This window comes from Ptychodera flava, chromosome 17 (assembly GCF_041260155.1).
Source record: "Ptychodera flava strain L36383 chromosome 17, AS_Pfla_20210202, whole genome shotgun sequence".
Lineage (NCBI taxonomy): Eukaryota > Metazoa > Hemichordata > Enteropneusta > Ptychoderidae > Ptychodera > Ptychodera flava.
This window is the reverse complement of record NC_091944.1, coordinates 36271918-36298975: the sequence shown is the minus strand read 5'-3', so window position 1 is coordinate 36298975 and position 27058 is coordinate 36271918. Positions and strand designations below refer to the sequence as shown.

Here is a 27058-nt window from a genome sequence, read left to right as displayed (position 1 = left end):
CTGGTTATTGAAGTATCATAAATGATAGCCACACTTAACTTTCTGGCGTCTACTGGAGTCGACCAGACGAAGGTATATTTATGAGTGAGGGAGGCTTCAGTATATACAGCGGGGATTCTGCCAATGGTGTTCCATCATGTAAAATGTGACCCCCTATAACTCTATCTTAAAGGGGAAGTTCACCAAGGATGATTTTTACATATGTGGTAGCTCTGTGGTCATTTACCCCAGAAAAGCTATTTTCACCATTTATAACTCGCCCGATTTTTTACGAAAATGATAAAAATAGTACAGGAAGTTGCCCATGTAATTTGAATCATGGGAAAAAAGCCCCAAGCTTGGAGCTTGCATCATGTGATATGGAAGGGATCATCTTCGGATAGGTATGGCCCCCACATTGTCCACTCACAGTAACACAGTAGTAAACAGCAACACAAAATCTGACAGTGGACAGTTTATTATAAGTGATTCATCGTTTATGCAAGGATACTCAGTATAAACAAGAGTTATGTAAATACGCACAGCCTGGTTTAAGCATGGGTGAGTGGACAATGCCATACCCATGGGAAAATGGTGCCTTCCATATCACATTATGCAAGCTCCAAGCTTGGCGCTTTTTCCCATGATTCAAATTACATGGGCAACTTCCTGTACTATTTCTATCGGTTTTTGTAAAAATCGTGCAAGTTATAAATGGCGAAAATAGCTTTTCCGGGGTAAGTGACCACAAAGCTAGCACATATGTAAAAATCATCCTTGGTGAACTTCCCCTTTAAATGTTAGCCGCCCCCTCCTTCCAATTATAAAACATGACGATTAGAGTTTCACCTAAAATATCAGGTCACAATACATGGGTCTCTATATGGAAATACTAATAACTTTTATCATCTGTGCATTTTTTGTTTGCAATAGCACTTTTTTAGGCCAAAGTGACACAGTTACGTAATGGATAATGTTTTCATGATACTCAATTGATTGCAATTTGGAAAGTTCGAACAATCAGTTTCAGTGATTTATCATGTTTAGGTTTTTTGAAAATCCAAATTATAATTTTGTCGCCGGATTTTCTCACTTCAAACTTATGTTTACGGGAGAGCCGGGAGATTTTTAAGTCAAATTCGAAAAGTTTCATCTGCTATGGCGTGTTTTCCCTTACGTAGGTGATAGTTCAGGGAGAAATGGGAGAATGATTATGATCTTTGCATCATATGAAGATTTTAGCTCATTCAACGACTGATATTTCTCTGAGACATTATCTCGGTATAATCTCGGACAAATCCACTTCCTATATCGGCAGCCTACTGTTTGAAATTCTCATCACCTAAAATCAAGTAATCCTCACATCTTATTATGTGTAAAAGTTATATTAGTTTGGGAAAGAACCAACTAGGAACAAAACCGGTAAATTTGTTATCACCCCGCTGCATTGAACTTGGCAATTGAGATGTTGACTTCAATTTGAAGACCACTTAGGGCACGTCACTGACCTTAGAACTGCCTCTTTTCTCGATTCATTCTGTTCAATTTTTTCGAAAGTAAATATAAGCAAAAAAAAAATCAGCGAAACAAGTCGATATTATTGTAGACCTCCGCGAAATCATAGGCACGTAATTCATATATTGGCAGCGGGGACGGGTTCCATACTAGGGAAGGAGCACAATTCAATGCAACAGGCGGGGGGGGGGGGGGGGCGGAAGAGAAATTAGATATTTAATTTTTTTTTTCAGTCCCCCCTAGGCCCTCCCGTAACGATAACCAACATTTCAAGAGACTACCTCTGTTAGCAAGAAAAACCAAAAAGCAGGTCGTGTAGCTGGTAAAGGCTAATACATATATATGAAATTAGCCGCATGATACATCTATTTGTCTATGGCGTACATTACAAATTCAATTGGGCATTTGAATAAAACACTAGTTATATTTGTGGATATTTATATATGTTGATACATGTTAGATAATTGCTGTGAATGTACTTCGCTGGAATATGGTGATTACGAGGACATTTGCGTACAAGAAATTTTATTTTTGGATGGCGTGACCGAAAGTGTCATTTCACTGTACATGGTGTCTATGGTGCAAACTGTAAACAATTTTCCCTTCATGCATCTGTACATAGACCCTCCAAAACATTTTTGGATGGTCTATGATCCGTATATGTCTCAACAATGAATAAGGTAATTGTGAGTGCTTCGGTGTGCAACAAATATGATATTGAAATTTCATCAAAAGATGTCAACGTGTTCAATACATGATATGAGTATCCCTGGCTATTAAACTATGAAAAAAAATCAATTTAAAACCAGCTATATCTGTTAAATTGATTAGGTTGCCTGAACGTCCTTTCCGCTGCCCCATTGTCTACTATACTGTTTAAGTACCCAAATGGCGGTCAAATGTTGTCGTCATTTCTCATTCCTACACTTTCACAGTCAGCATTGTACAGCACAAATCGTTGATGATCACCAGTACATTGAAACACAGTTGTTTCATTGGATAACATCAGAAAACTGGTTTATTAAAGAAATGTATTTCTTCCCATTTAATCGATTATCGATTCTCAGTAAGCTTATAATTTGCATTTGGACTAAAGTGAAAGGTTGGAGGTCCCCTCGTGGTAATCGGGAATTTAGAATTATTTAGATTACCCCTTGAACGCCTAGTTTTTTAGTGCCCCCGCCTTTAGTAACACGATTGGAACTAATTTGGGAAAATTGGATGAGAGTAATTATTAGGAAAATGTAACGAAATCGAATTTTTTACAGCTGAAATTTTACAAAATGATAGAATAGTGTAAAATTTGAAACATTGTTCTTATCGGACAAAACAACGAAAACACAACGATTATTGCATACCTCTTTCATCGGATTCATTTTTATGAAAATAAGTTTATTTTTGTGTAAATGTACTGAAGAAATGAGACAAAACGCTTAAAATTACTCTAATTGACGAATTTTGAGTCAGGGCACTTTTGAAATGCCCCTGACTTTTTCATGAATTTAAGGCTTCATAAACATTAAATTGAGTCAGGGCACATTTTAAATGACCCTGACTGAATTAATTGTAAATCAATCGAAAAGTTTCATTTTGGTCAAGGAAAAATGACAAACTGACATTATTACCAGTGTTTCAGTAATGAAGAAACTACAGACAAGCTCACATATTTTCATTCAAATATGGATATTGTTCAAATGTTTTGAACAATATTGCATTATATACTATCATGCACTGATTCTTACTCATAAGATTTCAACAGCATCGTAAATTTTGAATAAAATTTTAAAGATGGTAAGCAAATATGGTGTAAAATTAGAGAAATTTCTAAAATTCATGAGAAATTCTGCCAATCCAATTATCCCAATTTAGTTCCAATCGTGTTAATTGTGCTCGTTCCCTTATTCTAGTCAACGGACCCTGACACGGCAGAAAAATCCTCTGACACGTTATGTGTGGCACTGATAGTACGGAATTATTGTGCTGTTGTAGTGGCTGAACCTTTAGGTTGATGATTTTATATGTTAAGATTCCAAAGGGGATATGATTTGAATAAAGGTTTTACTTTCACGTAGGCCTATAACGTACATACATACATACAAACATACATACATACATACATACATCCATCCATCCATCCATACATACATACATACATACATACATACATACATACATACATGTTAACACCCCCTTCCCATATTTTTTCGTCTCACGTAGCCTGTTGACCCCGGAAGTGTTGGTAAAATGTAGAGTTGAATAATTAAAACCCCTGTTTTAGACTCAACCACAACTTTTTAAACCAAATACACAAAGTTGACCCATAATTTTGAGGAAATGTAGAGTTTTTACTGAATTGCCGATAGTGAGCTTTTGATCCTCTCAATAAAATCACATTTTAGTGGAAAACTCGAACCCGTTTGCTTTACAGTTCGAAACTGTCGAGGGTCATCATCACTTTATCAAGCGTGCAGGCACTGTTCAGGTCCACCTGATCATATGATTATCACGTGACACACAATCGTGATTAATTTACATGGCACTTTGTGATCATGTGATCAGAGGTCACAGGATCAAATTTAGGTCACAGGAGCAAAGTGCTCGTGACTGAGGCAGTGAGGTTAGATGAGTTCCTCATACAGTCGGGTCGACGTGAAAACATCGGCGAGACATGTAACCGTTTGAATTTATGATTTGTGATTGTGTTATGACTGTGGTCGATCTCTGCCGTGTGATCGTTTGACGATCACTTTAAAAATAACGACCGTTGTACCGTATGGCGCTGTTTGTCGACAGTGTCAGAATATAAACATATGTGGCCAATAATGACGACGGGAGCCGAGAGCTGAACTCTAGACATTGAGGAGCCGTGATTTAAGAGCAAGCAGCACTACTGACAACTGTACCAGCAAAAGTTTGCCCTCCACAAAGAAGTTACCCTCAGGTATTTAACATCTACACTAAAGGGTGTTTGGCGATTTTTCTCTGCATAGAGCCGTGCACAGCCACAGGCGCGTGGCTTTATTCTACATACGGCCTTCCGAATCCTATTAGGCTCTGTTTACATACGTTGAGCCACGTCCCTCCACAAAAGAGCCGAGCATTATGTATCGACTCGTTCTGTGAATACACAGATTTGTAATCTAGGGATATTGAATATCAACAATCTTTTTCTTCCACTCTCAAGAGTGTGTGTGTGTTGGGGGGGGGGGGGGGGCTACTTGGCGATTATATCCAATGCCGAATTGTAAAATACTGATTTCATAGAAAAAATATTGGTAGGTTTGGACACTTATGGAAAATTCAATTTTGAGTAGGGATATGTCAAGTTTCAAGACAGATATAGAGAAATTGTGTATAAAGTGTTATATATAGTTTTGATAATCTTTGTGTATAAATGACATACACTCAATCCACTTTAATAAACTGCATGATTTACAAGAAATATACAGACAAACAACAACATTTTTAAACCACACAGTAAAAACTGGAAGGATTGACTGTGAACAAAAGTACATTTTAATACATACATAGACCGGGATTCACTGTTTAAATTAACATAAATTTGAAGGTTTGATCAAATTAGAATCAAATATAGTCATGCAGCACACAAATAGCCATTTTATTGATCTAGAAATAGAATGCAGAGGAGTGAACAACAGTTTTTGCAGGACTTCAATTATTATATGTCATGTCAGGTTTTGCATCAACATGCACTCAGTGTTTGCCAGTGGGTGCAAGTGACTAGTTCACAGTTTATCATTTATATATTCCAAGTTATCATTAAACACATGTTCCTCCTTTTACAAACTCAAGCAGCCACGTTTTGGAGTTCTGTGTGTTTTAACCACCTTTGCATCAACGTTTAATGACAATTCCACAGACTATTAATGCATCAAGTGCAATGTACAATGTGTGTACAAAATTATGTCATGTTATTTTGACAAATTAATTCTAGCTTACACGAGAATTCAGTTATCAACAATATTTTAAGCATTTCATACATACTAGTTGTATTGACAAGTTGAATGCTAGGCATTTCATTGCCCATACTTTACACATACATTGACCCATTACTAATACTCTCACTTCTATTGAGCGGAGTGCATGGTATTATATTTATCACTAGTCAGTGTACGTGTAGACCCAATCATAGGGGTACCCTCAGTTGTTATGATTAGGTTATACTTTTGCCATATCAATTTGTTGAAAACAAGGGTAGATATTTAGTTTCAACAAGATAGTGATATGAATGTCATTTTATTTGAACTAACAATGACAAAGATTGCTCACAACTCTCTTGGAGCCTTTAATCTGTATGATGGCTATAGTATAATTAAATACTGCAAAGTTACTTCAACAGGCAGGGCTACTGGAGCATTGACCGTTTGTTCTCCAGCATTAACTGACACATAATAGAACATTTTTTGCTGATGGATTTGAACTGTTTTGGTCCAGCCTTTTGGAAATTTTTACAGCAAACATTTTCTTGCTCTTAGTGAAATAGTATACGACATTATTACTAAAAAACTCTAAAACTGTTATTAATCAAATCCTGATCCATTGACAGCCTTATATACTCCGCCAAGAAACATAAAATATATTGATTGCAAATAGTTTCATCAGTGATTGTACATACCTATAAATACTGTTGTATCAAAGTTTATTTTCACAAGTGGCTAATACAAAAAGACCAAAGTATTGCACAGCGATGTAGGACTGCAAGACCAAAGTATTGCACAGCCATGTAAGACTGCAAGACCAAAGTGTTGCACAGCCATGTAGGACTGCAAAGTGTGAAATGTAAATAATCTTGGTACTTAGTGAAGACTGATCAAATCTTGTAAAAATTTTTTATACAGTTTAGGCAAACAATAATTTTCAAACAAAATTTTTGGCATGTGTATGTTGACTGCAGTGATTGCACAAAATTAAGTTTATGATATTTGCTGAATCCAGAGTCTAAAGTCTCATAAACTCTACATTTTATGAATACAGTTTATTATTCTCAGGTCAAATGGAAATGCCCCTACATCAATAGAAGCTACCATATTGCGTTACCATATTGCATGAATCCTGCAGTTTTCATAAACTGACAGATGCCTGGAACCTGCTTACATGAATTCTTCTGTAGTATGTAGGCCTCCTTCTGGTATAAGACCAAAGTAGATATTAAATCGTTTACTTTTTGTCATCATGCATTTAGGTTTTTGAACATCCGCTTTTCTTGGTGAATTTTATCCACTGAAATATTGTCACAAAATCAAGCTATATGACTTTTTGAATCGTGTCAAAATATATTTTCAGAGCAGCCGTATTACAATGACTGAACCATGCAGTGATGTAAAATGGTACCTTCTGTAGGCATCGCGCATGTTACACTTATTGGTTGGTTTGCAGAAATTTAAAACCTCAAAAAACTTATGTGCATGGAGATGCAAAACAAATAATTACTTTGGTTGAAGTACGTCAGAAAATTGCAAGGAGACAAAATTATGAAGTGCAAGTAACATGAAAATGACAAAACATCAGCCACTCACCTTCAGCAATGTCTAGGAGCAACAGCTGTATGCTTTTAATATTTAAATAATAACACATGATAGCAAAGGCAAGATCACAATTGTTGCCAGCCCAAGGGATTGTGTTCATAGTGGTAATATTGATAATGCCTGAGCTGAAGGCAAGGGTGTCATCAATGTTACCATCATGAGCATCAGCCTACAGGCAACAAATAAACACTTTGGTTTCTGAACTTTTCTGTAGAGTGTTTTTGAGAGTCAAGCATGAGTGGGTGCCATGAACCTTATCATTTCTTGATCACCTAACTATACCTTGAGCTCTTGGCCAACTTCAAATAATGTCTAAAAACAGAGATGTTGTTTGTAGTTTTCATGTGCTCTTACTTTTAGAATTCTACTTATATTGATAAAATGTCATTTCATTCAGCTGGAATTAATAATATGTAGCTTTTGGAAACCATTGCACAAAAAATACCCAGTCAATGCATGTGACAATTCTGTACATGGTTAAATGACGTGTCAAAACATGTAGAGGGCTATATCAGTGCATACAACAGAGCTATATCAACGTAGCCAAGTTTTATCACTTTTGTTCTATATCACTCAATGAGTGAGGCTCAGCCAATCACAATATCTGGATAATACATGAGATGAAATAAACGCTTTTAAAAACTTTTGTTCTCTTGTTTTTTTCACATTTGCCTTTTTTGTACTCTGCAAAGCAAATCAATATCATTACAAAAGGAAAGTAACTCTTTAATTTTAATTTTTAATTTTTGTATTTGTAGTTACTATCTGAACATGCAGCATTAAACACCTAATTGCATGGAAGCTCAGGGTGCAATATTAGAGTTAAATTTTTACCTGAGAAATAGATTGTTACACAGTTTTTCAACATTTTCCCTCTCCTCTCCAAACTGTCAAAAATTTGGGTTACCTTAAAAAGTTTTACGCTGAGCCTCTAATCATTTACTTCATTAACAGTGTATGTATAAGTAATTTTGCATTTTCCGAACAGTATGGCATTCGCTACTGAGTGGAATTCACAGAACCTTAGCCAAATAAAATACAGTAGTAACTAGCAGTGTTCCTTTTAATTTTATGAAATCATATTTTTTATTGTCAAAGGGTCAGTGCTGTAACGTTTGATGACTTTTTATTGCCATTTGTAGCTCTAACTTTTGACGATATTTTCACTGTGATATTTGTTTTATATGTTCATTGCCAGCTGTTGTTTAACTCCTCAAAGCATGTTAAAACACTAACTATTTAGCTTGTCAACACTGTGTCTATATCACTGTTATTTACATTTAAAAGCTGGTCTGGAGCAGAATTGTAAATGCAGCGTACAGGTTGAGTTAGGTAAACTGTGTATCTCAACACATTTTGGGGAGTTGAACAAGAAACTGCAAAGAAATCATCAAACGTTAGTACAGCTAATGGCCCGCTAATGTACAGTGTGGAAGGGCTTTGCAAATGGATTCTTCAAAGACAGATATTACACATGGAACTACATCAGTAGATGTATTCACACTGAGTTTAAATTACTACAATATGATTGATACAATGTGAGCTTGTTCTGAGAATAATGCATTTAGTAATAGTGTAATCTGAAGTAAAGTGTAGCATGTGTTGAAGTGATACATGGTATCAAAGTGACCATTGCAGATAATCACATTTTGTGACATACTGTGAAATATTTAATCAAATAATTAGCTGGCAATTAATGAAAAAGTTGACTTGAAATTGAATTGTCATCTTATTGCCACTGCTATTTTCACCGTTGAATGAATAGTACAAAGTATTGGCATTCTTTATAGTTTAGGACAACAGAGATATCACTTTCATGGCATGCTAGTTTTTGTATGTGGCCTTTATTATCAGTTGGGATTAAATTCATGGGTATAAATATGTTATCCAATGTGTGTATCAACATGATATCAATGATTGACTAATTATGATTAAAAAATGCAGCTCTTCATTTTTTTCTCCTCTGACTGTGAAAATATATTTTATTGACAGCACTGTACAGTTCCAGATTACAGTAATTGTATTTTTTCCTTCTAGGACATCATGTATGTAACATCAGTGTCGCTGACAGAATACCTCTGGGTACTCATCGTTGGATTCATAATTGCATTCATTCTTGCCTTTGTCATCGGTGCTAATGATGTTGCTAACTCCTTTGCCACTTCAGTGGGTTCTAAAGTACTGACTCTACGTGGAGCGTGTATTCTTGCCACAATATTTGAAACAGCAGGAGCAGTTCTGCTTGGGTCAAAAGTCTCATCCACAATTCGTCAAGGAATATTTAACATCTCTTTATATGAAGGTCAGGAAGAGGTACTCATGCTTGGAGAGGTCAGTGCCCTCGGAGGTAAGCGTCAACAAACACATTAACTTTGGTTGCTGAGATTTGCTGAAAGCAGGTTCATACATACCCTGGTAGACCCTAAATAGGGTCTATGGTTCATACCATTGAGTAAATTGTCGTACAACACTGATTTATATACATACCAATACTTTAATCAAGCTTATGTATTCAAATGTGTACCAGCTCTGCTTGCATGTAACAGTACGCCAAAAATGGAGACTGAGCTAGTCACTTAGCATTCTGGTTTGGGCTTCATCAATTGTAAAACTTGCAGTTTGTGGCAGCAATTAATTGTCATTCCATTTATACATCCCCCAATATGCATATACCTTAAGCAAGGTTCAAACTGGACGTTGTTCAGGAGCTTGAGTAAGGTAACTGTTTTGGTACGTTTGATGTCTGCTTGTGAAAATATGATAAATGTGAGCACATCATGTCAGACTTTATTGTATTAGTTACCAAGGAGTTAGCAAAAATGTACAATTTAAGCTTTGCTATGTATATGTAGGGGTATCTATGCATTGCCCTTGATCAGAAAATTCACACTTTCATCATACAATTCAAACCATGTTGCCAAGATGTCACAGGCACTGTTACCACAGTAACTGTGCTGGCCTTTAGAGGTAATCTTTCTCCAAAGAGAATAAATATGAGCCCTGGTTATAGGTCCTTGGCGAATTTGTGAATGGACAATGATACTGATAGTCAATACACAAAGAGGCTGTATGTCACAAAAAAGAGTATGAATCCTGCATATTATTTATATCAAATAGTATAACATGTGCTAGGACATTGACCTCTGTTGCCATGACAGCAATGTTGTAGGTGTCACATTGGATAATTTAGTTCCCAAGCAGGATTAACAACTGATCTCCATAGCTGTTGTAGAGACATTTTCCAATGGATTTTGTGACAGATTACTCACACATTGTTTCAATGCCCTTTCTAAATTTTTAATCATAACATTAGTGCCTGTACGAGAATACTTACTGTCACACACATAATTAGATTTTATCTTACGGTGACAAAACACAGACACTGTGGTTGTTGATGGAATCTGATGTGCTTTATTGATGACTTTATCATGATTGTAATGTCAGTTTACTATTTAATTAGTGTCTGAAGATGTTATTACACTTAACTGCAAATTGCCAATTTGAAATATTGTTACAAAACCCTTAAATTCCCCTTGAAATTCCAAGTAGCTGTCGATGACGTCTAAAATGCTCACGGTCAGCCTTTAGGCACAGTACGGAAGAAATGAGATACCTTAACACTTTGTCCGCCTTTCATAGGACCATGTTGTTTTCGTATTTCACATATACATTTTAACAGTGGCTGTTACAGCTTGTTTCAAAGCTAAACTGTATAACGTTAACTTTCTGAACTAAATTCTGCAATGCAATATGATTTTGTCTAACTATTGTGTGACATCACAATTTGAAAAATAATGTATAAATGTTCTAGTAATATGGTTCCCTGAAAGTTTGTCAACAATAGTTTTCATCATTTTGTAACTCAAGGAAAAAATGATCAATTCCCTGATCTCACACAAATTGTCCAAAACACAAAAACCCCAGTTCAGGTTAAGTACATGAATTGGATCGGTTGGATTACTAAGAAAAAGCACAAGTATTTTTTTCTGTGCCTCATTCACATTTTCTAGATACTATAAATTAATTTTTTATTGTTTTAAAAATTTAATGAGGTCACATGTATATTGTTTTTTGTCCACTGCAGGTAGTTTTATTTGGTTGTTCATAGCAACTTTTGTACGATTGCCAGTATCAACCACTCACAGTATCGTAGGAGCAATGATTGGTTTCCATTTAGTTGTCTTTGGAACATACGGTCTGCACTGGAATGAATTGATTAAAATTGGTAAGTTATCACACTATCTGGCTAATCAGGGTTTGAGATATGCATATTCCCATTGCACTGATATATATATATATATATATATATATATATATATATATATATATATATATATATATATATATATATATATATATATATATATATATATATATATATATATATATATATATACACACACACCACCCTTCTAGGTAAAACTACATTGTAATCCAAATATTGGAATGTAACACAACTGTATACAGCTGTACCCTATAGGCATTGCCATAGCAACACATTATCAAGCTGTCTGCTTCCATTACAGAGGAAGAAAGGTTGGCTATTTATTCCAGCATGTTTAGAAAAAACCAGCCAAGAAAAAAATACTATGTTGGAGAGAATAAAGTAATGATTTGATCGATAATTTGTAAGCTTTTGGACATTTAAATTTATCAATGCTGGGCTTTTGGTTATGCATTTGTTATTGCAAACGTCTTACATATAAATATTATACTACTAAGAATCATTATTATTCTTTGAGGCCTAAAAAATCAATTTTAGTTCTTCAATTGTAAATTTTAGATTGCTTGGTACATTCATTTACTACCATACACATGGTACAGTACATATTGTGCACAAGCTGAAGTCTTTGGTCTTTTATCTTGAATTTATCAATGTCTAAAGAATTTTGATGGTCCTAGTAATCACTTTTTTCTTGCAGTAATTTCATGGTTTACATCACCGGCATTATCAGGAGTCATATCATGCATATTATTTGTGATTGTCAAATGGTGCATCATTGATCAGGTAACAGTAAACCATTATCTGTGTGATTGTTAAATATGTAAATTACATCTGGATAAGAAGTTGTGGAAAGATCATCTCTGTTACAAGTAATATTTACAATTCATTTGTCAAGTGATCTGATCACAAAATAATAACCATAAAGTATCAAAGGACATGATTTCTCCACAGTCCTTTCAACAGCAGCTTACATGTACATTACACACACACAGTGGTATCTAGTGACAAAACATGGTATCTGAATCTTCACTAAAGAATAAACATACAATGGTGTTCAACACTTTCAAAAACTTGAAGTATATTTTAATACTGATGGCTGCCTCTAACTGATGACATTTCTGAATTCCTGGAATTGATGAAAGAATTTCAAAACATTTCTTTGTGTCAACTCTATACCATGATATGCAATAAGTAAAATATCCTAGAGTGGAAGAGAACTCTTTTCAGCTATTTGCACATCAATTTAGTTTGAGGGCGCACTGACAGTGAGTCATTGTTTTGAAAAACTATACGTGACAGATTCATGATATGGTTGACATTTACTTCATATGAGTAGGGAACTATAATTGTACATGCAAGGTTTGAAGGTACAGTATACCGGTGCCGCTTTAAATTGGTACATTTTCACCATACAGTATTAGAAATACCCGACAGGTACCAGTATGGTTGATATGGAGTCTGCCAGCAATATTTTAAATATTATGTCTCATGTCCACAAATATCACAATGCAATGAACTGAAGTGTATTATTATGTGATATGTGTTGTCAGATCTGCTCACGGCATTGACCTGTTAACAGATAATACCTTCTACTGGTACAATAGAGGACAAATAAAGTCTGACAACTTCAAATATGATCTACAGAGTTAGTAGATTCTGGGCATTTCTCATATGGTACTTCCATTTTCTAAATGCAATCCAATATTTTTATACCAGGTGGAGCTTGTGGTATCAATCATTATCCATCATCTGTTTGTCTGTATGCATTTATTTTTCCAGGAGGACTCTGTCAAACCAGGATTAATGTCTCTACCAATATTCTATGCTCTTACAATTACAATCAACACATTCTCAATATTTTACAATGGCCCTGAAAGTAAGTATAGCTTCAATGCCACTGATATTACATACTAAAATTTCATACAATCTAAGATACCAATAACACAGAATATGAGCTGATTGTCAGTCAATATTTTTCTCTATTTATACATTTGCTGGATGATTTTCTTTCCGGTTAAAGGAAAATAAATCTAGTACAAATCATAAATGATTAAAAGTTCGTTCATGACAGACAAATTTTAGACCACGAAAGTAAAATTAAGAGTCTAAAATCTACCTACATCTGTAAGAATACATGTCATGCTTTTATAGAAAGAAGAAGTTAGACCATGATTTGTCTGAGAATAAGCTTGTATCTGAGTTGCCATAAAATGAGATGTCTTTTATTGACAAATGCTACTGTCTGAGAAAAAGATGTTTTGATAGAAAAGGCATATTTTGAGATCTGTTACGAATGAGCTCTTCTTTTCTTTGTTAAGTCTGTAACATATGTATTAAACAAATGGCTTGATGTTTCCATGGTTACTCATTTGTTATGGTTTGAGGGCAGTATTCTGAAAGTATCCCAATTGTAAAAATGTCAAGTATGCATAATGGTTTGTAAATTGTTTTGGGTAAACTAAATAATGGGCAGCTATCTAGTGTGCAGCAATACATAGGTGCAGGTGTTCAGACTGTTCATTGACATTTAGCATTGGAGACTTTTTGATCAGAGTTTGTATATCTTCTTTCTCCTTATAGTGTTGGGTTTTGACAAGATTCCACTTTGGGGAGCATTTGTGTTGAGTTTTGGGGTCGGCATTATAGTAGCAATAGCAGTGCAGATATTTGCTGTTCCCTGGATGAGAAAGAAAATAGAAGGCAAGTTTATGAATCAGTGACTCATTTTTTCAAGTGTAAGGCGGAAACAAAAAATTGAATTGAATCAATTTTTTGTTTGCTGTCATCTCCTACATCACTTCAAGGCATTAACATCTTTCCTCCTCTTTTTACAAAATACTCACCATAATGTTCCTATTAAACAAACAGCTGATACAACGTCAATGAGTCAACAGTATGGTATCAGTGAAAATTAATAGACTCATTTCCCCGTCCTTCATTGAAGTGAAAGGGATTTTACATTCAGTAAAAGAAACAATAAACACATCAATAATAGCCACTGAAGTGGCCAAGGGAAAAATAGAAAGAAAATGCACCACTTTATCCAAATATCAAGGTTGAGAAATATTTTTTGGCCTGACGCATAACTGCTGCATACATCATTTACATAGTACTTCAAATGAAGAGATGTGTTTTTTTCAACCATCGTCTGTCTCATACAAAGAACTGTCAAGTTAGCATTGTATATCACCTGCTCCTTTATTTTGCCCTCAAATTCTGCCTTGCCACAAGTATCTTTTATACTAGTAGATATTGTCTGCACCAACATATAACAAACGACACGTTATGTAGTTGCTGCCGAGTGTAGCATTGACTTTTTGAACTTTTCTCCGGTATTGATTGTGCTTGACTGTAAAAGTATAGTTTTCAAAATCAATGTCAACTGTAATGTGAAGTATTTTCTTCTCAAATTGAAATTTCATTAAAAAATGTCTTTACTTCCAGGTGAATGTAGCAATGCTGAAAATGAAGAAGATGATGATGAGAGAGTTGGTTTGACGTCAAGGGAAAACCTTGATGAAAACCAATCAGGTATAGATTTCTCATTGCATGTCAATGACTGTAGGATACTCACAAGAACGTATAACACCTCATCTAAAGGCCTCTAACTTCCTATCCCCATGCATAGGTACAGGCATTCCTTGAAAAATTGAGCAGACAAAGAACTTCTTACCCATGACATTCTTGCATCTGATAAGAGAATTTGCAGCAGTTTGGGGTATCCTGTTTTAATTTGCAATTAAAACAAAATATTGGTGTAGGTTGTTTCCCCAAATGTTGTACCAGTATATCAATATGGAAAAAGTCTGAGGGCTTGTCAGGGCATGTGTGGACAGTTACTTTACTGTCCATATCTCATTTCAGTTCATCCACTAGGAATGTGCAACAACACAACTGGTGATGCACCGTTTCTCTTCCCTTATAGTAGAATGTACTTTAGGCACAGATAGTCAGACTCTCAAACTTTTACAATAATTATTCTTTTTGCCTATCACTTGTGGGCCTTGGGCTGGAAGCATATTGGAAAATAAGACTTTCACTGCCTTAGTTTCATGAAAATTGAGAATTTTACTTTCCCCAATAGAGGTAACATAGGGATGGCGGCAGTTTTGAATTGCAAATATTGTTAAATATTTGGTAATTTTTTTCTCTAGTACCAAAATTTGCACGGTGACCCCAATTTTTGTTCTTGATTTTGAGAGAGACCGCTGAAAGATTGCTTGAGGGAAGTTTGAGCAAAAGTTGAATAAGAATTTCAATTATAAAGCGTGAACTAAACTTGTACTAAACATTTGCATCAGTGTCGTTTGTTAGCATTAATAAAAAGTACAACCTGTATTCAATTATTTAGGTGGAGGTTTCAAATCACCAAAACCCTCCATGTGTGCATGTAGACAATGAAATGACCGCGAAAAAAGTTTGTAAATTGTAGATGTATTGAGTCATTTCAAGTCATGTTTAAAATTTTGAAGAGGTTTGAATTTCACCGAGAGATATCTTTTCCAATTTTTTACTGTCAATTTGATGATTTATCAAATGCCATATTGATAGTTGACTTTGCTGTTTTCATAATGTGCTAAGTTTGTACATTTTGCCAAGCTTCTATATTACTGGTATATTCACTGTTTCTGATTCACAGCAGGGTACATGTATAGCTGCAGCTGAAAAGAAAGCCATGATTTTCAAAATCTTCCAAATTGAATGTAAGCTCACTAATACTGAACAATTAGCATCTTGCCATAAGAAGAATACATTCTGCAGATGTCGTTTCATTCTCAAGTAGTTGTGCATTGTGCTGTTGATCAAGTATGTTGTATTAATGTAACTGTAATCTTTGCAGGCAATACAGTCTATGGAACAGTGACCGATCATGAAAGACCAAAATCTGATGAGAATGACAGCCAAGATGTCCAATCAGTAACCACAGGTACTGAGTTTACAGACGATCAAAGAGAATCACAAAAGCCTCTCCAATCAACAGGTCAGTTTCCATGGTTACAGTCATGAACAGAGAGTTCAGATGTTTGTCAGTGCATCATTAGATCTCATTATTGGGTGCCTTTGATAATTTAAAAATTCTTCCTTTGCCGTCCACGACCGGTTAGGTTTTCAAGCAAAATGATGAAAAATAAACACACTATTTAAAGTATTACAAATCAAAACGAACTATTTTCTTTACCCTGCCAAGGAAATATATTCGAAAATTAGTGTACAGATTTTTGTTTTGTGTTTCATTTCTATTTGTTCTTCTACCTACCTCACAGAAGGGTGGACGTGAACAAAATTGAAGGATGATAAACAGAGAAATTTATGATTATATAGGCGCCTTTGGGAAAAATACTCACATTTTTGTTTTTCAATAAATGCAGTTTTGTATACCTTTTTACCAACTGTTATTGTGCGAATGTTTTATTAAATATCAGACTGTTGTTCATAATTGTCTGAAATGAAATCAAGGGTGTACATGTTGATACTGAAATAAATGGGAGAAAAAATTGCAAGTCTGAAGTAATTAACATACCCAGTACTTATTCACATTATTTGAAGAAGGAAAGCGATATTTTGTTACAATAATGCACCTCGGGGACAGATTTTCGGACTCTCAAATTTCTACTTCTTTCTGATCTACCACTTGTACGGGCTCATTTTAAAGCTCTTGGAGAAGGAAAACTTTTTACAGTCTTAGTTCATCGAAAATCCAAGATTTTTTTCCCATAGAGTTAACACAGGGATGGCAGCCATTTTGAATTTCAAGTATCCCAGATTGTTGGGTCATTTGTTTCTGTAGTTCCAAACTTTGCACAGTGACCCCTGATTTTTATTGTCGTTTTGGTTAGACAAAGGTTGAAGGATTCACTTAGAAAAACTTGAGCAAAAGTTAAGTCTTTCACTTGCAAGGCATATACTACGTATGGACTGGAACTTTAATTATTGTTTATACATACAGTTCTAACGACAGGTAAATTTTCTTTTTCATCTCTCTAAAGTAAGTTGAAAGAAAACTATTGTCCTCACTTACGATCCATTATGTACTGATCTGATGGTTTTTGCTGAAAAATAAATAATTGACCAACCTAGCTGACTTTTACTACTGCTTGACTTGACCGCTGTTATCTGACAGTGATAATATCTCTACATCTAACTCATCATCTAACTTATAATATACTTGTCTGTTTAAATTATGTCGTGGGGGGGGGGGGGAAAGGTTCATTATTACTTCGTTAAAACAAAGCAACTCACAGAGTGTTAATTCCAATTTCTTAATAGATACTGAGTACACAAGTACAACAGAAAAATATGAGAATGCTGCAGAGAATGGACCAAGTTTAACAGGTACAGAGAAAGCTTGCGGTGAATGTAAATCACAGGCTGGCAAGCTATTATAAATTCACTGAAGGAATTATATATTTTGGAGAGAGAGAGAGAGAGAGAGAGAGAGAGAGAGGTATTGAACAAGGGAGGGACTACAATACAATTATCCTCTAGGCAATGTTGTAAAAGTCTTCAGACAGTTTTTTTCTGAACAGCTCTTTCTAGATGTGTTGTAAATTCAAAAGCATTGGCTAAGCTGATTCATAGCATACACAAAATATTTCACCAATCCTGAAAAGAGCTGTTTTTATTCAGTTGACATGACTCATATACACCAGTAAACTTTTATGAAAATTTCTGATTTCAAGATTACCGATCAAAACTTGTCATTACAATGCACATGTATAGCTGTTGGCTCTGTTGAAAATTAAACTTAAAGCATTTTGTCACAAACCAGCACCGTTACATAATTGTTTTTTTTGTGTCTAGCAGTACCGGTATATCCTTGTAGTTTTTCACAAAACATCAGGTATACCTGATTCAGAAAATTCCTGTAATGTGAATAACTTTGTTAAATGATGAACATACATAGTAGTTTTTAACCATAAAAGGAGACGTTCTATTTTTCACCCCTTCACCTTTGGAATTGATTCCCGGAAAACTCCATCACAATTATGAATTACTATATACCTTGAAAGCCGGAAATGTCCAGCAGAATTCCATACACTTCACAATATGTATGGTACAGCAATTTTAGTACCGGTACATTGCGGTGGTCAAGTGGATAATATAAGATATAGATGCTATATGACCATTTAAATTAGGAAGGTATCCATTGTATTTCAATAATAATCAATGAAATTAATCTTTACGGCCCTGATACGGCTTTTGCGGCCCGAGGTCGTACGGCGGAAGGGCCCGAGCGTGCGAGGGCCCATACGCCGTACGACCAAGGGCCACAAAAGCCGTATCAGGGCCGTAAAGGTTTTATCATATACCTTATGGAATGATAAATATGTAGTTTACATAATATTCAACATTGTTTAGGAGATAAAAATGCGTGCGATATCAAAAATTCATCGCCATTTGTGTCAGTTTTTCATAAATACGATGGCCGCTTCCCGTCGCAGATTGACATACATAATGACGTCATTTGTTTACCTGCAGAATTCTAGAACGCGCAAAGCAATATGCGTACTATTACGTGACCAACAGATATCCAGGCTGAAATCGAGGTGTAAGAAGGACAAAAGCGTGATGTCAGTTTCTTGTAATTTATACTGAACAGGCACGCACTTAATATACACAGGATTACAGTAGAATTTAGAAATAAAAGCCGATGTTATCGGCGTCCACTGTCGCCACGCGCAACTACGATCTGAGCGAGCAGACGTTTTCCAAATCTCGCGCTGGCTTTGTGTACGAATGGAACGTTTGCGGATAGCAACGCGCGTAGTAACGAGAATCGAGATAGTTCAGAAATGCACGCGATTGCCCATATTTGGGCACCGGGCCGGGGCGTGATACGTAAAAAAAATGCACAGATCTGAGGGCGCTTTCTCCCGTAGCTTTACACAGGCACATGAATGTAGGTATATGATAACATAAATTATGTGTGTTACCAGTCTGCAAAGCAAATTTTAAGGAATCCTTGCTTTGTGGACATTACAAGCATTCTTATCAATGTTTCCCAGAAGTTTGCAGTCTTACATTCCCGTGATCTCCAATCAATAAAAATCTGATCTTTTACCATTGCTAACACTCAAAACAGCCCGAAAAATTTCATTTTCTTTGCAAGATTTGGGTTCAATGGCACAACCAATAGTTTTTGATGGACTGTAATAGGTTTTTTATTCAGAGCATTGTATTTGTGAGGTCCTCCTTTAAGAGTACCTGTACATCAAATTTAAAAAAATTGTATTATTATCAAATTTAGGTGTAATGAGCAAGCACTCTTTTATCAACAAATATTTATGTCTTACATGTTCCCGGAAGCAGTTTCAAGGAAATCTTTTTACAGAGAGATGGAGAAATACAGTACCACATGTAAAAGGATGCACCCACCTTGGGAGATAATATGGCCCTGAAAACGATATATTTCACTTTCACTGCACTGTGCACTGTTAGCATGAATGCAGAAGTAATTAAGGATTGGAGTAGTTTGACCTGCCTCCAGCTGGCTGTATGATTTTCAAACTTTGTTCAAGGAAAATGCAGAAACAAGGTCATTCTCAATATGACTTCTAAGACAATTTTGAAATACTACATCCTTAAGAATGAAGGCTGATCCAATTAAAGGCCAAGAAAAGAAAAGGTTAAATTTATTTCTCATCCTTGCATATGTTGACTAAGGCTGCTGTCTCAGCCATTTCCCCCATCCCCCCACCCCCAATTAAAACAAGAATGACAGTTTGCTTTTCAGGCAGAATATATTTATATGTTTGAGTTCTTTGAGTGACCAGAGTGTCCTTGAAGGTGTAGAACAGCAGTCACCAGTGTGCTTCAGTCATAGTGCTACTGGATTTGCATAGTTACATCATCATAGATGTCATCTTCATAAGTTCTAATGGAATTCCTCTAGGCACATTCTGAGATTAGTCTGCTCTCAAGACACAAAAAGTTCACTTTGGTTATAAGGCCCTACCATACATCTATTGACATGTCCTCATTGAGAAAACTTGGGTCCTCCATCCAGGCATTTGTTAGTTCATCCCAAGGGACCAACGTCTTTGGCTCTGTCTGTCTGTGTGTCCATCTCCATGTGTCCATCTGTCTGTCCTTGAGATCATTACAAAGGCAAGTTACCAATATCATTCTAGGACAATGCAATGATGAGGTACATATGCATGTCATGATATAATATGTCCATAAGGTGGCCATTTTGTTATCATTTTTTCCCTTCTATTTGAGAGATATGTCTGAACCAATTTCATTCAAACTTAATACAAGGTAAATGTACTGTGGCATACATGCATATCAATTTGCACCATGGTAGGACCCAATATTTTGTTAGTTTTTAGTCCCCACGGACACCGTCCGGGGGGACTTATAGGTTTGGTCATGTCCGTGCGTGCGTCTGTGCGTGCGTCCGTCCGTGCGTCCGTCCGTTCACGCAGATATTTCAGAGATGCCTGGAGCGATTTCATTCAAACTTGGTACAAGGATTACTTCATATGTCATACAGATGCAAGTCGATTTGTTTTGTGATACGATCCAATATGGCTGCCAGGCGGCCATTTTATTACGATTTTTTCATGTACAGAGCCATAACTCAGGCATGTTTCAACTGATTTTATTCAAAGTTGGTACAAGGACATTGACCAATGTCATAGATATGCACGTCAATTTTTTTGGTGATACAATCCAATATGGCTGCCCGTGCGGCCATTTTGTTACAATTTTTTCTTGTACAGAGCCATAACTCAGGCATATCTCAACCTATTTTATTCAATCTAGGTACAAGGACATTGACCTATGTAATACACATGCACATTGATTTGTTTTGTGATACAATCCAATATTGCCGCTGTGTGGCCATTTTATTACGTTTTTTCATGTCCAGAACCATAACTCAGACATGTATCAAGCGAATTTATCCAAAGTTGTACAAGGAGATTGACCAATGTCATACATATGCACTTCAATTTATTTTGTGGTACGATCCAATATGGCTGCTGTGCGGCCATTTTGTTATGATTTTTCATGTACAAAGCCATAACTCAGGCATATCTCAACCGATTTTATCAAAGTTGGTACAAGGACATTGACCTATGTCATACATATGCACATTGATTTGTTTTGTGATACGATCCAATATGGCCACCATGTGGCCATTTTATTATTATTTTTTCATGTCCTGAACTACAACTCAGACATGTATCAAGCGAATTTATTCAAAAGTATTCTATCACAGACCTAATGAAGAGGACTCTATCCTCTCTGAGGACCTGTAATCAAAGTACCCATTAACAAGTTGGGACTGTGTCATCAACGATGACTTGTTTCGCATAGAGAGCCATAGGAATACATACACTGACAGATATCATTAGATTGCCCCCAGTCGCTTGGCTTTTCTTTGCAGCAGTTATGGACTGGCCTAACGACTGGCTTGTGTTTATATATATATACCCTTCAAACATGGGTGACCCTCTGGACGAGTTACAAGTGATGTTGTTGACAAATTAAGCGGACTACATACTGAAGGAAATGATTGACAAGGAGCGCAGACTTACAATGCAATCAGTTTTACAGCTGATAGTTCTCAAAACTTGATAAGGGAGGATTTCTTGTTTGAGTACTGAGATAAGCATTGGCATGCATAACACATTCACTCATACTACCGGTACGTGAGATCTGAATATATGTCCCCGAGGCGCGCTCTACCTTAATATAGATCAGAAAAGATTCCCAAGGTGAATTCATTCACTTTGCTATTTTAAATGTTAACGGTATGGACTTCGCCTTACGATTTTCCCATCGAGTGACGAAAGTCTTTTTTGCAATCCGAAAACGAACTTAAATCTGAATCTTGAAAAGCATCCAAAACCCAAAGTTGAACGTACATCATTCAGAGGTAAATATGCCTCTATCACAGACCATATGTGTTTCCATGTTCTGTGCATACGTTTTTAGTCTCACTCAATCAGGTTGATAATTTACCAGGTTTGAAAAGCAAGAGTCACAAAGTTACCAGCATTGAACATTCTTGAAAATAACTTCTGCAAATCACTGTAATATAATGAATAATGGCAGGTTCCATCACAAACTCCCAGGGAAACTCTGCCTGCCCTTTATGCATATTTATAAGCCTGACATCTCCACGAATTATTCATAGCAACCCCATGCAACCCTGCAAAGTGTCAGTAGGTCAAAGCATTCACCCCACGATCTACAACAACAGTCAACCACTAACAGGACAGTCTGCTAAAGTTTATTCTTTTGGTTTATTCTGTTTTAATATTTATATGCCCCCAGACTTGGAGAAGTCTCAGATATTATTAAAAGCTGGTGCAAGGATGATACATTGTGACATGCATTTTGCAAATTGACATGGTCGCCAGACACCTATTTTGTTACAAAACTTTTCACGTCCAGATGTATACAGTTATGAGTGAACATATCTCATATAAAGTTTATATAAGATAAATGACATTCATCATGTATGCCAACTTTTGTCATGATCCAGAGCCATTACACAGACATTTTTGAATCTAGAAAAATATTAAAAATTTAAAACACTAGGGCAATGTACTGCTGCTATGGGGTATACACGTATGTCAAGTTGTGTCCAATATGGCCATGTGGTGGCCATTCTGTTAGGATTTTTAGTCCCCACGGACACCGTCCAAGGGACTTATAGGTTTGGTCATGTCCGTGCGTGCGTCTGTGCGTCCGTCCGTCCGTGCGTCCGTCCGTTCACGCAGATATTTCAGAGATGCCTGGAGCGATTTCATTCAAACTTGGTACAAGGATTACTTCATATGTCATACAGATGCAAGTCGATTTGTTTTGTGATACGATCCAATATGGCTGCCAGGCAGCCATTTTATTACGATTTTTTTCATGTACAGAGCCATTACTCAGGCATGTTTCTACAGATTTTTTTCAAAGTTGGTACAAGGACATTGACCAATGTCATAGCTATGCACATCAATTTGTTTTGTGATACGATCCAATATGGCCGCCGTGCGGCCATTTTGTTACGATTTTTTCATGTACAGAGCCATAACTCAGGCATATCTCAACCAATTTTATTCAAACTTGGTACAAGGACATCGACCTATGTCATACACATGCACATTGACTTGTTTTGTGATACGATCCAATATGGCCACCGTGTGGCCATTTTATTACGTTTTTTCATGTCCAGAAACCATAACTCAGACATGTATCAAGCAAATTTATTCAAAGTTGGTACAAGGAGATTGACCAATGTCATACTTATGCATGTAAATTTGTTTTGTGATACGATCCAATATGGCTGCTGTGCGGCCATTTTGTTATGATTTTTTCATGTACAAAGCCATAACTCAGGCATATTTCAACCGATTTTAATCAAAGTTGGTACAAGGACTTTGACCTATGTCATACATATGCACATTGATTTGTTTTGTGATTCGATCCAATATGGCCACCATGTGGCCATTTTATTACGATTTTTTCATGTCCTGAACTACAACTCAGACATGTATCAAGCGAATTTATTCAAAAGTATTTTTATCACAGACCTAATGAAGAGGACTCTATCCTCTCTGAGGACCTGTGATCAAAGCACCCATTAACAAGTGGGGACTGTGTCATCAACTATGACTTGTTAAAAGTGTGTAGCCCTTTGCTGATTCAGAAGCAGACTGATTTCAAGAAATCTTGGGATAAAGACAATATACATGTAGATTTACTGTGATATACATATGCATGTCATTTTGTTTAGTGATTTGATCTAATATACTATGACAAATATATTTGTCTTGATGCTGCCTTTTACAGGCCAGTATGGTCTCCATGCTGTTCATTTTTCAAGTGTCCGCATGTGAATGAAAAGAAACTGCAATTAAGTCATCAGCAAAAGAGGTTGAAAGCTCCCCAAAATAGTTGATCCAGGACTACCTTATCCATGAGGGCTTGTTCAATAGACAGCCATAACATTTGCTTTGTCTACAATATACCTGCAATGGTCAATTCACAACAAACTCATGAATAACTATGCAAGCTGTGATGTTGTTTTGCAAATGTCAAATTGCTTTGCCAGTAAACTATGGCAGTAGTCGGCCATAGTTGAAATGCATTTTATTTTTCTTTTAATTTGATTTTACTTTCATTTTCCTTTTGCTTCATTTTTTTCAAATTTTCTTTAAACATTGACAGAAACATTTTTTCATTTTTGTTTCTTATTATTTGTTTCCTTAAACTTTAATTTTTTGGTCACTTAAAAAATCAGACATTTTTGCTTTTGCCTTTTCCTAATTTATTTTTATCAGGTCTATTGTTTCAAATGGAAACAAATCTTGCATTTCCTTATATTTCAGATTTTATTCAACAAGAATTTTATTTTTCAAGTAATATTTTCAATAAAGAGCCATAATTCAGATTTGGTTGAAATTTGGTATGCAGTTTCTTTATGGTGACTTAATAGTTGGATTTGTTCAAATGGTGGTTAAATTTTGATAGTTGTATTGTCAAGGCAATTTTTCCTATTTGTCATCAAAAAATTTTCTTCTCTGAAAGCACTCTTCTCATTGCCTTGAAACTTGAATGCATGATCCAAGGGTTGGCCTCTTTCAGATTGTGGTGAAATTTTCATATTTGTGTTTTTGGGGCAATTTTTCCCGTTTTTGGTCAAAAATCATTTTCTCCCAAAGTTCTCGTTGGATTGCTTTGTACTCTTGATCCTAGGGTTGTCTTCTGTCAGATTTGTTAAAATTGTGGTGAAATTTTCAAATTTACATTTTTTAGAAAATTTTTCCATTTTTGGTCAAAAAATCATTTTCTCTGAAATGGCTAGTTTGATTGATTGCTTTGAAACTTGGTATGCATGTCCCCAGGGCTAAATTTAGTTAAGTAAACTCACTCTGGCCTGCCACATCAAACCAAATGTGAGCCAAGTGTCTTTGATACTATGTTTTTGGTTTTGTTATTTGCAGATGATATGCCAAAAGATGACAAAGATGAAACTGAGAATAAAGATAAAAAGGAAGAGAAGGACAGAGGTAAAAGGACGGACCCTCCAGAGGTTGCAATCTTATTTAAATTCTTGCAAATCTTAAGTGCCTGTTTTGGAGGTTTTGCTCATGGAGGCAATGATGTCAGGTCAGTGATCACCGGTAGTACATCAAAGTGAATGCAACAGATTTATAGTCCCTGCCGGATGAAGTTCGGAATAGGGACTTGTGGATTGGTTCTGTCTGTCCGTCTGTGTATCTGTCCATCCACGCAGATATCTCAGACATGCCCAAGTCAATGTCTTTCAAACTTTGCAATATTTTAAAAGAGAACATACTGAATTCAATAACAATTCTGAGGTACACTGGTCATTATAACTTAGATTAAATTGGACTCTAAGTTTGATGAATATGACCTGTCCTAATTTGCATATTTGCATGTGCAATGAATTTATTAAGTAGGCCATATATCAGCCAGTGCCTGGACATACCTATAGACAAAATTTCAGTCATTTGTTAAGCTTGTATCTTTGGGGAATGTGAGTTGAGATATCATTTTAGATCATAATGCTATCAGTAACTCAAACTGACAAGTTGTTGGTTGTAACCACCACTTTAGATCTCTAAAACAAAATGGCATTGTCATGATGTTTCAGGTGTTGATTCTCATTCTACACTTACAGCAAGACATGCAGCTATATAGTAGTTTGTTTTGCGATATGATCTAATACGGCTATTTTGTCATTATGAGGCTGGTAGCCATCACTGATAATTGCCATAACCAGTGTCATTTAAACTTGGCACAAAGACAAAGTGCTATGACTATAAATATATACCTATGCTTACCAGTCACACATTCTAACTGCTAAATTATTCGGAGTTCAATTCAGTTACATGGAATAAAATCACTGAAATTACAGGTGGGGACAGTGTCATTGACAATGACTTGTTTCATTTGAGAATGTGAGGCAATGTAGCAGTATGGGTGCATGGCAGGCAATTTTGCTAATGTAAAACTTACAGCCATTCATAACTGGTGATTATTCATGGGTTGTCAATAATGTATACTTATCCTATGTTTCAAGGACGTTGCCTTTTCAGTTTTTTCAGTTCCTATGAGTGCGATAAATGTATCACTGTACAGTGTTGTAACACAAGATAGAAAGAGCTTTTTCCTTATGAATGCTTTTCTTCATAATGCCTGCTATTTCCTCAGGTATAATCTCTTGCCATCTGAAATATCAGGGATAGCATTGGATGCCAGCTGAATTTAAAATCATTCTTTCGCAGTCAACCTTTGCAAAATGTTGTCAGTTGACAATATAACACTGGATCCATACATCAATCATCATAGAAAATTCAAGTTGCTTTATACACATCATTCTAAATTTGAAGATGAGAATTAGTCAAGGGATGGTGCATAATGTAAACTGATTTTTCATTCAGATTGGGTTCAGTGCATCGTTAATATTATGTTTGGATTATTTTTTAATGATTATTATATGATAGCTTTGTCAAAACCAGTGAATTTGTGACGTCATCCACACATTATTACTGATAATGTATCCAATTATACAGTATTGTGGTGCCAGATGTTTTTTCTACATCTACAAATTCACTGGCATTGCCAAATAATGGATTCAAACAAAGTTTTCATGCGGTAATATACATGGCTGCGCGTCAAGCATTATGTTGTGCAAAGTTTGCTTTAATTTGTCCATTATAGGCCAGGAGGGGGTACATTATTGCTTACATAATAGTGGTACATTTTGATCATATTTACAATGTCTACAGATCTATCAAGCCATGTTTCATGGTTCCTC

The 27058-nt window shown here is 35.8% G+C and overlaps 1 protein-coding gene across 1 annotated transcript in view; it reads left to right on the top strand.

Annotated features, from left to right (window-relative positions):
• The first annotated feature begins 4060 nt into the window (after positions 1–4060).
• Positions 4061–27058, top strand: part of LOC139116192 (sodium-dependent phosphate transporter 2-like) — a 36931-nt gene continuing 13933 nt past the window's right edge. The window contains exons 1-10 of the mRNA XM_070678750.1: positions 4061–4435; positions 9078–9387; positions 11125–11265; positions 11963–12048; positions 13045–13141; positions 13846–13965; positions 14710–14796; positions 16106–16246; positions 17533–17598; positions 25218–25383. Coding sequence (XP_070534851.1) covers positions 9084–9387; positions 11125–11265; positions 11963–12048; positions 13045–13141; positions 13846–13965; positions 14710–14796; positions 16106–16246; positions 17533–17598; positions 25218–25383 — 1208 coding nt within the window. The 5' untranslated portion in view covers positions 4061–4435; positions 9078–9083. The remainder of the gene's footprint in view (positions 4436–9077; positions 9388–11124; positions 11266–11962; positions 12049–13044; positions 13142–13845; positions 13966–14709; positions 14797–16105; positions 16247–17532; positions 17599–25217; positions 25384–27058) is intronic.